General features: G+C 49.3%; 1 protein-coding gene across 2 annotated transcripts in view; it reads right to left on the bottom strand.

Moving 5' to 3' along the window:
- The window catches only part of LOC142244086 (carbonic anhydrase 1-like), a 30,397-nt gene extending 17,023 nt beyond the window's left edge, over nt 1-13,374 (bottom strand). The window contains exons 1-4 of one of the 2 annotated variants that reach the window (XM_075316281.1): nt 13,312-13,374; nt 7,838-8,035; nt 6,639-6,736; nt 3,512-3,532 (exon numbers count right to left, since the gene is read on the bottom strand). In XM_075316281.1, the coding sequence (XP_075172396.1) occupies nt 3,512-3,532; nt 6,639-6,736; nt 7,838-8,035; nt 13,312-13,348 (354 nt within the window). In that variant the 5' untranslated portion in view covers nt 13,349-13,374. Of the gene's footprint in view, nt 1-3,511; nt 3,533-6,638; nt 6,737-7,837; nt 8,036-13,311 lie in introns of those variants that run through there. The other variant, XM_075316280.1, reaches the window with a different exon arrangement.
- Nucleotides 13,375-14,596: the final 1,222 nt, after the last annotated feature.

Here is a 14,596-nt window from a genome sequence, read left to right as displayed (position 1 = left end):
GGGCCCGTGGTCAGGAGCTGGAAGCTCAACCCGGGTTTTTAGGAAGAAGGGGGATCCCAGGCTTCACGGGGAGTGCTGCAGGCACCCGTGACCCGTTCCACGGCCCAGGAGCTTGGGTGGAGGGAAGACCACTGGAAAGAACACACAGAAGGAAACACCGGCCTTGATCTCTGAACTATCCGGGATCGGCTGAAGCCCATCACAGTGAAACCCCAGCATTATCAGTGATATCACTGATATCACATATCAGCGAATAAAGAACCTTGACTGCAACCTCTGTGTCATCCCATCATTGCTGGCGCTCCCATCCTCGAACCCCTGCGCCATAGGTGACTACTACTCCCAACATCGTCCCTGAAGCCCAAGCTCTACCTGTGGAGAGCTGCAATACCCGAGCTGCGTCACCATATGCCCCAGAAGAGAGACTTTCCGCAGCGGTGGCTAATAACTGGCAGCACACCACAGGTGGTGTCACGAATAACAACTCCCATCATCCCCATCTTTATTGACACCGCCGAGGTCATGAAACCGCCAGGCCGCTGTGACAACCAAATCGACACCGGATCGGTGACGAGTAACCCCCAAGACCCCGTGGGCACGTCACATGTCTACAGAAGCACCAGCTTGGTGCAATATATTGGGCACTACAATGTATTGGGCACTGCAGTGGCATATCTGCATTTTCATTCTGGAACTTCTACTTACATATTTGTTTCTGAAAAACACCAGTGGAGTCAAAATAGTCACTACACATGTAGATGAATTCCCAGAGGGGTGTAAATTCCAAAATGGATTCACTTGATGGGAGTTTCTGCTGTTCTGTCCTAAGTGGCCCTGCAAATGGAGTCTGCAAACTATTCTGGGAAAATCTGCGCCCCGAAAGTCAAATAGCACTCCTTCCTTCCCGAGCCCTGCCATGTGGCAAAATAGTACTGTACAGTCACATACAGCATGGGGTATTGCCACGTTCATGATAAATTGTGAATAAATTGAGATGATGGGCTTTTTACCCACGTCACCTTGTAAAAATGAAAAGTCTAGGTCTAAAACAGTATTTTAGTGATAAAAATGTAATTAATATTTCTTCACCACACAATGGTATAAAATTTTGTGACACACCGGTGATGGCAACATGCTCACTGTATGACTAATTGTAGTCTCTGAGCGGAGCAGTTCTGCTGTCCTGGCACCTCTTACACTCTCTTAGAGTTACAGGAACTCTGCCCATGTAACAACCATTCCAGCTCAATCTGCACTCCAATATGGAGCGCCTTCCCTTTTGAGCTTGGCACTGTGCCTAAAAAGTAGTTTCCAACAATATATAGGGTATTGACATACTCATGGGAAATTGCATAACAAAATATGTGGTCCATTTTCTCCCAATAGCACTTTTGAAAATTAAAAACATGGGGCTAAAGCAACATTTTAGTGGAAAATGTTACATTTCCAAAGCCATTGTTAAATAATTTTGTCAATCATATGTAAGTATAAAATGCTCACTAATCTCCTAAATAAATTCCTCAAGGGGTGTAGTTTCCAAAATGGAGTCACTTTGGTGGGTTTCTACTGTTTTGGCACCTTAGGGTTTTTTCCAATGCAATATGGCGTCCGCAGTCTATTCCTGACAAAGTTGAGCTTGAAAAGTCAAATAGCTCTCCTTCCTTTCTGAGCCTTCCTGTGTGCCCAAATAGTAATTTCCCCCACATATGGGGTATCTGTATACTCAAGAGAAATTGCCCAAAAAATTGGGTGGTCCATTTTCTCCTGTTTCCCTTGTGAATTTTTCATTTTCATGGTCCAATGAGCACCTGTGGGTTTAAGATACTCAACAAGCCATTAAATAAATACCTTGAGGGGTGTAGTTTCTAAAATGGGTTCACTTGTGGGGTTTTTTGCTGTTTTGGCACCTTAGCGGCTCTTCAAATGCAACATGGCATCCATAGTCTATTCTGGCTAAATCTGGGTTTCAACATTCAAATGGTGTTCCTTTCCTTCCAAGCACTCCCGTGAGCCCTAACAGTAGTTTTCCCACACTCAGGAGAAATTGGCCAATAAATTGGATGGCCCATTTTCTCCTGATATTCTTGTGAAAATGAAAAATTTGGGGCTAAAGCAAAATACGTAATTTTTCATTATTTTCTTCCACTTTGCTATTATTCTTGTGAAGCACCTAACGGGTTAGGCTACTTTCACACATCCGGTTGTAGCAGTGCGGCACAATCCGGCGCTCTGCTGAAAAAAGAAACCGTTTTTTTTTTGCCGCCGGTTTCATTTTTTCCAGCATTGACTTGCATTGGCGCCACATTGTGCCGCATGGGCTTGCGTTCCGTCCGGTTTTTGCCGCATGCGGCAGATTTAGCTGATGCGGCGGCCGGATGGAACGTTCCCTGGCACGTTTTTTGCTCCAGCAAAAAAAAGTATCGCGCCGCATCCGGCCGCTGCGGCGCATTTTTCAATGCATGCCTATGAACGCCGGATGCGGAGCGATGCGGCAAAAACCGCATCCGGCCGCCGCATGCGGTTTCTTCCACTGCGCATGCTCAGTAGCGTGCCTCAACCGGAAAAAAAAGGACGGGCCGCATGTAAAAACTTATGCAAAGGATGCGGTGTTTTCGCTGCATCCGTTGCATAGGTACCACAGCCGGTTTGAGCCGCACTGCAAAAACCAGATGTGTGAAAGTAGCCTTAACAAACCTTCCTGCAGTTTTGACTACAATGAGGGATGCCATTTTTACAATTGCATCTTTTTGGGGGGTGTTTCTGACACATAGGACTTTCTAAGTCATTTCAAAAGTGAAGTGGTCCCTAAAAAAATAGGATTTATAAATTTGGTTGGAAAAATGAAAAATGTTGCTACATAGTTCTAACAAAATAAAAAAATATGATTAAAATGATGCTGACATAAAGTAGACATGAGGTAAATGTTATTTATTAATTATTTTGTGCAGTAGGACTATTTTGTTTTGAGGGCATAAAAATTAAAAATTCTAAAATTGAGTTTTTCAAAATTTTTGTAAAATTTCCGATATTTTCTTAAATAAACGCAAATCACATTGACCTATATTTACTACTGTAATGAAGTACAATTTGTCACAAAAAAATATCCTCAGAATCACGGAAATATATTCATGCGTTCCAGAGTTTTTACCACATAAAGTGACACTGGTCAGAATTGTAAAAATTGGCCTGGTCGGGAAGGTGGAAACAGGTTGTGATGGGAAGGGGTTAAAACTTTCTCCATTTTTCTTGAAGCTATAATGTATTGGTATATATTTTACCTATTAGCCTCTGTAGTAGTACTTGACAGTGCTTAGGCCATACCTTAGTTTGGTCAATCTACAGAAATTATGGCTAGGCCTCGGTAGACTCCACTTTCAGTGGTCTACCTTATGTTTGGTATGGGCAACAATCAGATTCATAGGTTTAATACGATTTTCTTGCAGTTCATATAGATCAGTTAGTCTTTGTAGTGTCTAGAAGTGTTTTGAGGGTTGTAAGTAAAATGAGTTACCTCTGCTGAATATGCCTTTCCCATACCTCCCAACCGTCCCGGATACAGCGGGACTTTCACGCTTTACGTTGTTTGTCCCGTTGCCACGGGCGGGACGGCCGGCTCCCGGGCTCCGCCCACCCACTCTCTCTCCGCCTCCCTGCTTTTCCCTCCTACCTCCCAGTAAGACGTGGCATAACACAGTCAGAGAGGAGCGCTGCTGCTGGTACAGTAACATCTCCTCCCCGGCGCTGATTTCCCAACCCTCCCCCCCCCCCCCTCACCCCCGGCCGGAGCCTGTCTGTGCCGTGTGCGGTCGGCCGGCCGCCTGTCTGTGAGGGCGGCCCGCCGCCTCATTGTGCGGGCTGCCGGCCGCTTCTCTGTGCGGGCGGCCGGCCGCTTCTCTGTGCGGGCGGCCGGCCGCTTCTCTGTGCAGGCGGCCGGCCGCTTCTCTGTGCGTGCGGCCGGCCGCCTCTCTGTTCCGGCGGCCGGCCGCCTGTTCCCCCAGGCAGAGCATCTCACCCTCTCTCTCCCCCTCCCCATTCCCACAGGCAGAGCATCGCACCCTCTCTCTCCCCCGGCCCCTCCCCATTCCCCCAGGCAGAGCATCGCACCCTCTCTCTCCCCCTCCCCATTCCCCCAGGCAGAGCATCGCACCCTCTCTCTCCCCCGGCCCCTCCCCATTCCCCCAGGCAGAGCATCGCACCCTCTCTCTCCCCCTCCCCATTCCCCCAGGCAGAGCATCGCACCCTCTCTCTCCCCCTCCCCATTCCCCCAGGCAGAGCATCGCACCCTCTCTCTCCCCCTCCCCATTCCCCCAGGCAGAGCATCGCACCCTCTCTCTCTCCCCCCTTCCCCCAGGCAGAGCATCGCACCCTCTCTCTCCCCCTCCCCATTCCCCCATGCAGAGCATCGCACCCTCTCTCTCCCCCTCCCCATTCCCCCAGGCAGAGCATCACACCCTCTCTCTCTCCCCCCTTCCCCCAGGCAGAGCATCGCACCCTCTCTCTCTCCCCCCTTCCCCCAGGCAGAGCATCGCACCCTCTCTCTCCCCCTCCCCATTCCCCCAGGCAGAGCATCGCACCCTCTCTCTCCCCCCTCCCCATTCCCCCAGGCAGAGCATCGCACCCTCTCTCTCCCCCTCCCCATCCCCCCAGGCAGAGCATCGCACCCTCTCTCTCCCCCGGCCCCTCCCCCCAGGCAGAGCATCGCACCCTCTCTCTCCCCCTCCCCATTCCCCCAGGCAGAGCATCGCACCCTCTCTCTCCCCCTCCCCATTCCCCCAGGCAGAGCATCGCACCCTCTCTCTCCCCCTCCCCATCCCCCCAGGCAGAGCATCGCACCCTCTCTCTCCCCCTCCCCATTCCCCCAGGCAGAGCATCGCACCCTCTCTCTCCCCCTCCCCATTCCCCCATGCAGAGCATCGCACCCTCTCTCTCCCCCGGCCCCTCCCCATTCCCCCAGGCAGAGCATCGCACCCTCTCTCTCCCCCTCCCCATTCCCCCATGCAGAGCATCGCACCCTCTCTCTCCCCCTCCCCATTCCCCCATGCAGAGCATCGCACCCTCTCTCTCCCCCTCCCCATTCCCCCATGCAGAGCATCGCACCCTCTCTCTCCCCCTCCCCATTCCCCCAGGCAGAGCATCGCACCCTCTCTCCCCTACCAATAGGCAGAGCATTTCAAGTAGTGCTGCACACTATTGCACCCAGAGACGTTGACCTACAATCCCTTTTTATTTCCCTTGAAGCTCACACATACCTCCCAACCGTCCCGGATACAGCGGGACTTTCACGCTTTATGTTGTTTGTCCCGTTGCCACGGGCGGGACGGCCGGCTCCCGGGCTCCGCCCACCCACTCTCTCTGCCTCCCTGCTTTTCCCTCCTACCATCCCAGTAGACGTGGCATAACAGAGAGGAGCGCTGCCTGTGCTGCTGCTGGTACAGTAAAATCTCCCCAGCGCTGATTTCCCTCCCTCCCCCCCCCTCACCCCCGGCCGGAGCCTGTCTGTGCGGTCGGCCGGCGGCCTGTCTGTGCGGTCGGCCGGCGGCCTGTCTGTGCGGGCGGCCGGCGGCCTGTCTGTGCGGTCGGCCGGCGGCCTGTCTGTGCGGGCGGCCGGCGGCCTGTCTGTGCGGGCGGCCGGCGGCCTGTCTGTGCGGGCGGCCGGCCGCCTGTCTGTGAGGGCGGCCCGCCGCCTCATTGTGCGGGCGGGCGGCCGCATCTCTGTGCGTGCGGCCGGCCGCCTCTCTGTTCCGGCGGACGGCCGCCTGTCTGTGCGTGCAGCCGGCCGCTTCTCTGTGCGGTCGGCCGGCGGCCTGTCTGTGCGGTCGGCCGGCGGCCTGTCTGTGCGGTCGGCCGGCGGCCTGTCTGTGCGGGCGGCCGGCCGCCTGTCTGTGAGGGCGCCCCCCTGCCGCCTGTCTGTGCGGGCGCCCCCCTGCCGCCTGTCTGTGCGGGCGCCCCCCGCCGCCTGTCTGTGCGGGCGGCCCGCCGCCTCATTGTGCGGGCAGCCGGCCGCCTCTCTGTGCGGGCGGCTGGCCGCCTCTCTGTGCGGGCGGCCTGCCGCCTGTCTGTGAAGGCGGCCGGCCGCCTGTCTGTGAAGGCGGCCGGCCGCCTGTCTGTGAAGGCGGCCGGCCGCCTGTCTGTGAAGGCGACCGGCCGCCTCACTGTGCGGGCGACCGGCCGCCTCACTGTGGCTGCCTGCGTGTCCGTGCTGGAGGCCCGCCGGCTGCCTGCGTGTCCGTGCTGGAGGCCCGCCGGCTGCCTGCGTGTCCGTGCTGGAGGCCCGCCGGCTGCCTGCGTGTCCGTGCTGGAGGCCCGCCGGCTGCCTGCGTGTCCGTGCTGGAGGCCCGCCGGCTGCCTGCGTGTCCGTGCTGGAGGCCCGCCGGCTGCCTGCGTGTCCGTGCTGGAGGCCCGCCGGCTGCCTGCGTGTCCGTGCTGGAGGCCCGCCGGCTGCCTGCGTGTCCGTGCTGGAGGCCCGCCGGCTGCCTGCGTGTTTGTGCTGAATGGGTGTGGATGGGGAGTGGATATGGGCGTGACTGTGAAATGGGTGTGGTTAGGGGGCGTGGCCTAAAAAATTGCCGCGGCGCGCTACGCGCGCCGCAAACTTTGTCCCTCTTTTCCTTCTTTAAAAGTTGGGAGGTATGCTTTCCATCCACGGTGTGCTCTGATCCAGAATCGTTAGCTGGGCCCCAGTGGAAGTGGAACTGGTTCAGCCTGTAGTTTGCATTGAGCGGGCCTCCTTTAACCACTGCAATGCATTAAAAATTGTGAACATTTTACCAGTTAATCAATATCTGAGAAGACAGTGATATTTATAATGAAATCTTTTTAAGTATGAATGTGTCCATCCCTTATCAGATTCTCTGTAGCATGTTGCTCTGTTGCCTATTTGGCACATTTACTATGCATGCTTACCAAATCTACCTGTCACGATTCTCTGTGCAGAGCATCTCGTAGACCTGGAGATACTCTGTGGCACTTACAGATCTGGCAGTGTATTCCTTGTGCAGATCATCTTGCCTTTGGAGATGCTCTGTGGCATCGTCATTGATAATGAACTAGCAGCTTGGTCAAAATACTGGTGTCCAGGTTGGTTTTGGGAGGTGCTGGTTACTCAGCTGTTCCATCTTCTGGGTAATTGCTCAGGCTTCTTTACAGAGCATGCTCCCCCAGAGCTCTGCCAGTTGTATTCTCTGGCTCTGCTGTGTTGCCATAGTTTGTGTGTCTGCTAGTATTCTGACCCCGGACTGTTATTGGACTTCCCTCTGCCCGCTCCCTATTCCTGTCATGCATTCCTGTCTTGGACCCCGGACTGTTATCTGACTACATACGTCTTTGCTTGCTCCCTTGTACTACTACGTGCTCTTCTGGTATTGTGACCCTCGAATTATGCCCTGACTACATCTCTGTTTACCCCTTATGATTATACGTGATCTCCTGTTACCAGACACCGGCTCTTCTGACTACCGTTCCGTTCATGCGACTCCGTAAGGTAGTGACAAGCGTTACACTACCACTGATACCACGATATGGACCCGAGGAAGCGTGAGTACACGCGAAACGGCTGTCGTCCATGAGGGGGCCCTGCTGTCAACTCTGCTCCTGCCTTTTTACCTGCACCATGAATAAATAAAGTCTTTTTTACTGGACGTTGGTGAGTGCTGCCCTATCTCTATTGTTGGACGTGATCTCCTGTTACCAGACACCGGCTCTTCTGACTACCGTTCCGTTCATGCGACTCCGTAAGGTAGTGACAAGCGTTACACTACCACTGACTAAGAATTAATTATCATCTGGTTATAAAAACTTAATGTGTCATTCATTCTGAGCTTTAGTTCCGATGTCTTACCTGAGACGTCAGCAGCATCTTCAGAAATTACATGGAATGAATGACCAATGTTGATAATAGATTTGATAGAAGCTGGACTGTAATTGATACTAAGAGACTTCAAAGATGCATCAAACTTTGCTTCCTTGCTTAAAATGTCTATTGGAGACTGGAAGTTTCCTTGAGCAATAGGATAAACTTTATGCCAATGGTCAGGTCCTGAAATAAAGAATAAATTAATAGAAAATATACTAAATACAGTGGAAAAAAAGTATTTAGTCAGCCACCAATTGTGCAAGTTCTCCAAGTTAAAAAGATGAGAGAGGCCTGTAATTGACATTATAGGCGACCACACCTATGAGAGACTAAATGAGAAAACAAATCCAGAAAATCACCTTGTCTGATTTGGCAATTTTTTTTTGCAAATTATGGTGGAAAATAAGCATTTAGTTGTTACGGTTGCTGTGGCACTGGAGTCTATGTCCAGATTTCTTGCTACTGCACATGTGCAAGCGCTGGAGACTAAGTCCTATCTTGGAGCCATTGCACATATGCGGGTGACATCATCGCTGACACGAGGTCACATGTCTCTGACACCTTCTATGCCGATTGGCCGCTGGTCATGTGCTTGTGACACGTGGTCACATGTCTCTGACACCTTCTATGCCGATTGGTCGCTGGTCATGTGCTTGTGACGCTTTGCTCGGTGATAGGCCAGCGTGACGTCATTCCTGTCGTTCTGGCAGCGGATTGGCTCTGGTGTCCTCCATCTTGGATGAGGCACAGAGTCTATATAAGACCCTGACGCATGCCGCACGGCGCTCAGTCTTCTTGGTTCATGAATGAGAGTAGACGCTCTGTGCACGTTCCTCTAGGCATCTCTCTGTCTATGCTAGGTGAGCGCTACCGGCAGGGTAGCGTTCTTATACCTTACAGCTTCGGCTGCAGTCCGTATCCTTACCTCTTAGGGGAGCGGACATAGGCAGGTGCCTGAGGCACATGGTCCAGCTGGGCCTTGTGATTCTACTCGTAGGTGGACGTTGCCGCTAGGGTAACGTTCCTTATACTGCGTCTGGCAGTTGTTCGTATCCTCGCACACTAGGGGAGCGAACAGAGGTAGGAGCTTTGTGTGGCTTATGCTGCTGTCTGTCTCTTTTGCACCACTAGAGGAGCGGACCTAGGCAGGTGCCATATCTAGTGGTTCGTGTCCTCGCACACTAGTGGAGGGAACGCAGGTAGGAGCTTTGTGCGGCTTACGCTGCTGTCCGTCTCTTTTGCACCACTAGAAGAGCGGACCTAGGCAGGTGCCATATCTAGTGGTTCGTGTCCTCGCACACTAGTGGAGCGAACACAGGTAGGAGCTTTGTGCGGCTTACGCTGCTGTCCGTCTCCTGGCACCACTAGAGGAACGGACCTAGGTAGGTGCCATTTCACACTCACTGCTTTTGTCTCTGTGATCATTAACAGAGACCATTCCACACACCCTCCAAGTAAGGGAGGAATTGCCTTATTTACTAATTATATTCCTCTGTGAGTTTAACAGAGGTATTGCACTCTGCAATAGTCTGCAGCAGAGTCAGTCGGTTGACCCTGACTGTCTGATATTCCTTTAGGTGTTATTATCAGACAGCCCCCCATAACATTAGTCAACTAAAAACATGCAAGATTTCTGGCTCTCACAGACCTGTAACTTCTTCTGTAAGAGGCCCCTCTGTCCTGCAAACATTACCTGTAGTAATGGCACCTGTTTGAACTTGTTATCAGTATAAAAGACACTTGTCCACAACCTCGAACAGTCACACTCCAAACTCCACTATGGTGAAGACCAAAGAGCTGTCGAAGGTCATCAGAATCAAAATTGTAGCTCTGCACCAGGCAGGGAAGACTGAATTTGCAATAGGCAAGCAGCTTGGTGTGATGAAATCAACTGTGTGAGCAATAATAAGAAAATGGAAGACATACAAGACCACTGATAATCTCCCTTGATCTGGGGCTCCACGTAAGATCTCACTCCATGGGGTCAAAATGATCACAAGAATGATAAGCAAAAATCCCAGAACCACATGGAGGGACCTAGTGAATGACATGCATAGAGCTGGGACCACCGTAACAAAGGCTACCATCAGTAACACACTACGTCGCCAGGGACTCAGATCCTGCAGTGCCAGACGTGTTCCCCTGCTTAAGCCAGTACATGTCCAAGCCCGTCTGAAGTTTGCTAGAGAGCATTTGGATTATCCAGAAGTGTATTGGGAAAATGTCATATGGTCTAATGAAATCAAAGAAGAACTGTTTGTTAGAAACACAACTCGCCGTGTTTGGAGGAGACAAAATGCTAGATTGCATCCAAAGAACATAATACCTACTATGAAGTATGGGGGTGGCAACATCATGCTTTGGGGCTGTTTCTCTACAGAAGGACCAGGAAGACTGATACATGTACAGTACATGAAAAAATGAATGGGGCCATGTATCGTGAGATTTTGAGTGCAAACCTCCTTCCATCAGCAAGGGCATTGAAGATGAAAAGTGGATGGGTCTTTCAGCATGATAATGATCCCAAGCACACCGCCAGGGCAACCAAGGAGTGGCTTTTTAAGAAGCATATGAAAGTCCTGGAGTGGCCTAGCCAGTCTCCAGATCTCAGCCCCATAGAAAACCTTTGGAGGGAGTTCAAAGTCTGTGTTACCCAGCGACAGGCCCAAAACATCGCTGCACTAGAAGAGATCTGCATGGAGGAATGGGCCAACAAACCACCAACAATTGTGTGCCAACCATGTGAAGACTTACAGAAAACGTTTGACTTCTGTCATCGCCAACAAAGGATATATAACAAAATATTGAGATGAACTTTTGTTATTGACCAAATACTTATTTTCCACCATAATTTGCAAAAAAAAATCTTGCGAAATCAGACAAGGTGATTTTCTGGATTTGTTTTTTCATTTTGTCTCTCATAGTAGTGGTCTACCTATGATGTCAATTACAGGATTTTTCATTTTTTTAAGTGGGAGAACTTGTACAATTGGTGGCTGACTAAATACTTTTTTCCCCACTGTAACTCAAGACTACATAATCAAACTATACTGGGTTTTTAACAAGTCACTATATAGAAAAATTAGTGCCTCATCATACTACCACCATCTTTCAACTGATACCATATATTGATGGACTCTAGCCCTGAAAGCCACCACCATGGACTGTACAATGTAAGAAGATCAGGTGAATCCAATGAATAAAATGTTCATACTTTATTTGTACATAACATAATAAAACTCCATGATGGTGGAGATGTACAATTAAAATTGATTTGTACATCTCCGCCATCATGGAGTTTTATGTTATGTACAAATAAAGTATGAAGATTTTATTCATTGGATTTGCCTGATCTTCTTACATTGTACATTGTTTGTAGTTTACAACCATGAGGACACATAGTTCTGCATTAGAGTTGTATACACAAAACTATAGGATATGTTTAGTGATGTGCGAACGTGCTCGGCACTGCTCGTTACTCGATTGAGCCTCGAGCATGTGAGTTTGAAAATGCTCGAGTTTCCAGTTTCCCATTGACTTCTTATTACTTATTACTTCTTCTTATTATGCTCAGTACTCAAGTTGTATTGGCACAATCTGATGCTTGACCACGTAATGAGCAGTGGCGAGCACGTTCGCCTATCGCTAATTGAAACCAGTTCAACGAGATCATTAACCCATTAAGTCTGCATTTAGACTGTTAACTAAAAAGCAGAATACCTACAGAGTATACATTGCTCAGGTTCATCCTCATCAACAGTGTCGGACTGGGGTGTTCGGGGCCCACAGAATAAGCATAAGCCCCCACACAGGTCCAATATATAGAATATATACAGGGACACAGGTCCCTTATATATACGGCAGGAGTGGGTAACCTCAGGCCCACGTCCACATGTGGCCTACAATGACCTTTTTTGCGGCCCCCAGACAGATCGCAGTGGACCACAGTACTCGTCTTACTGGCTGCTGGCCCTTTAAACTCAAACGTAAGCTGCAAGCACATGCACACAGTGTTCACTCCTGAACGCTGCGTGCGCATACACTGAAGTCAGTGCCAGCGTGCTGAGGATGTATTTTGTAGGTGGGGATGCGTGCAATCTGCACCTGTCCCACAGAAGAAGAGGAGTGGCAGCCCAGCATTCCCTTTACTGTACATGCCGCCCCAGTGCTGTGTGCCCCCCAGCCGCACCAAAGGGAAGCAGCTACAGCGACCACAGTAGGTGAGTTAATTAATTGTTTGCCAAAATATATTAGTAGAATTTTTGAAGTTGATCATTTTGTGCAGCCCCTGAAGATTGCTAGATATTTCCAAATGGCTCTTGACAGAGAAAGGTTTCCCTCCCTTGATATATGGTATCACCACCCACACAGCCCACTAAATACCATATGACCCTCACACAGCCCCTATACAGTATGACCCACACAGCCCCTAGATATAACATGAGCACACACAGCCTCCTATATACAGCATGAATATATATACCCTATATACAGTATGAGCCCACATATAGCCTGCTATATACAGTATGAGCCCATACACAGGCCCCCTATATACAGTATGAGCACCCACACAGGCCCCTTTTGTACAGCATTAGCAGCAACACAGGCCTCCTATATACAGCATAAGTCCACACACAAGCCCCTCTATACAGTATAAGCCCCAACACAGGCCCCCTATATACAGCATAAGCCTTCACACAGGCCTCCTATATACAGCATAAGCCCCCACACAAGCCCCTATATACAGTATAAGCCCCAACACAGACCCCCAATATACAGCATCAGCTCACACACAGGCCCCATATATACAGTATGATTGTAAATATAGCCTGCTATATACAGAATGAGCCCCATTACACAGGCCCCCATGTACAGTATGATCACCCATATATACAGTATGATCCCCCCACACAGGACCCCTATATACAGTATGAGCCCCCCGACAGGACCCCTATATACAGTATGAGCCTCCAATACAGGACCCCTATATACAGTATAAGCCCCCACACACAGACCCCTATATACAGTATGAGCCCCCACACAGGACCCCTATATACACCGCATGAGCTCCAAAATAATCCCCTATAGACAAAGCAGCCCCCATAATATTGTCCTATAGACAATATTAGAACCTACATAGCCTCCTATATACCAGCACGCATAGAAAAAAAACCTTAGAAAATAAAAACAATGCATACTCACCTTGCTCCCATTCTCGAGTGATGTCCTCTTGCTTGTTCAAATGCGGCACTGTCATTAAAATGCTATGCGCTGCGCACTGGCAGCCTTTAGGCTGGCGGCTATTTTTCACTACTGCAGACCAATTATCAGCGGGCTCCCTCTACTTTCACCTAGGGTGCCCTCGGATGACCAGGGCCCACCAGAGCATCTTCCAGTGTCTCGGTCGGTCAGTCGCCACTGATCATCAGTATACCGGTACTGTATCTACTGGCATTTACCATTATGCACATCATATCCCCAGGCTGATGCACTCATGATTAAAAGTGTCACAGAGCTTCTTCTTCCTCTGATAATGGGCTTTACTGACTCCAGTCCCCAATATATATAGTCGCAACATTGGGTTTTATATGTGGTTTTATGTGCACTGTCTCTTCTAAATATGACACAAAACGCAATAAAAGATTTTCATGGCAATTTGAAGATTACACAAAGTGATGACATTCACTCATAAACAACTGCAATGGTGCCACATAGATATGCACAAAAAGTTATTATCAATCATATACCTATGACCTTCAATAGTGCTGATTCATGGTGCAGAGTTTGCAATTTTACAAATGCCCCTTCCCTATATGTGATTTTGACCTTATTAAAGTATGGCAAATAACATTTATGTATAGTTTACATTTTCAATCAGTAACTAATATTTGAAGCAATATTTTATAGTCAATCAAATCATTAGTTCATGGCTCAAACATTCACGGTACCTACCGAGCATGGATTTAGCTTAGCCTCCTACTATGACATAAAAGAGAACCTAACAGCTGAATAGGGATGAGCAAAACCAAACATTAAAGTTCCGTGTTTGTACTGGACACTGGTTGTCCGGGACTCGGACTTTTATAAAAAGTCTGTCTGAGGTCGGTGTTTGGGTAGTACATTAATAAGGTTTGTTGAAAGGCTGCAATGCAGCTGGCATCAAGCCCATGGGTTAGTAATGGGGATGCGTCTATCAGACATCCCAATTACTAACCCTGCAAGAATAGAGTTAAAAAAACAGGGAAAAAAGTTTGTTTGAATATAATCTTCCCCAGAAGTACGTGTTCACCAATTTATTAATAGAAATAATCTTCAAAGTTTCGACGTAATCCAGTTAGGGAATCAACACTCCCCCACATTGCTGTCATTTTGTAAATTCAAAAAAGTTCATTTTCTTCTCATTAATGTACACTCTGCCCTCCATCTTGACAGAAAACAAACAGAAATGTAGAATTTTTTGCAAATTTATTAAACAAGAAAAACTGTAATATCACATGGTCATGAGTATTCACACCCTTTGCTCAGTATTGAGTAGAAGCACCCTTCTGACCTAGTACAGCCATGAGTCTTCTTGGGAATGATGCAACAAGTTTTTCACCCCTGGATTTGGGGATCCTCTGCCATTCTTACTTACAGATGCTCTCCAGTTCCGTCAGGTCGGATGGTGAACGTTGGAGGACAGCCATTTTCAGGTCTCTCCAGAGATACTCAATTGGGTTTAGGTCAGGGCTCTGTCTGGGCCAG

The sequence above is a fragment of the Anomaloglossus baeobatrachus genome, chromosome 6, assembly GCF_048569485.1.
Source record: "Anomaloglossus baeobatrachus isolate aAnoBae1 chromosome 6, aAnoBae1.hap1, whole genome shotgun sequence".
Classification (NCBI taxonomy): Eukaryota; Metazoa; Chordata; class Amphibia; order Anura; family Aromobatidae; genus Anomaloglossus; species Anomaloglossus baeobatrachus.
The sequence above is the reverse complement of the archived record's forward strand: the minus strand, read 5'-3'. Positions and strand labels throughout refer to the sequence as shown.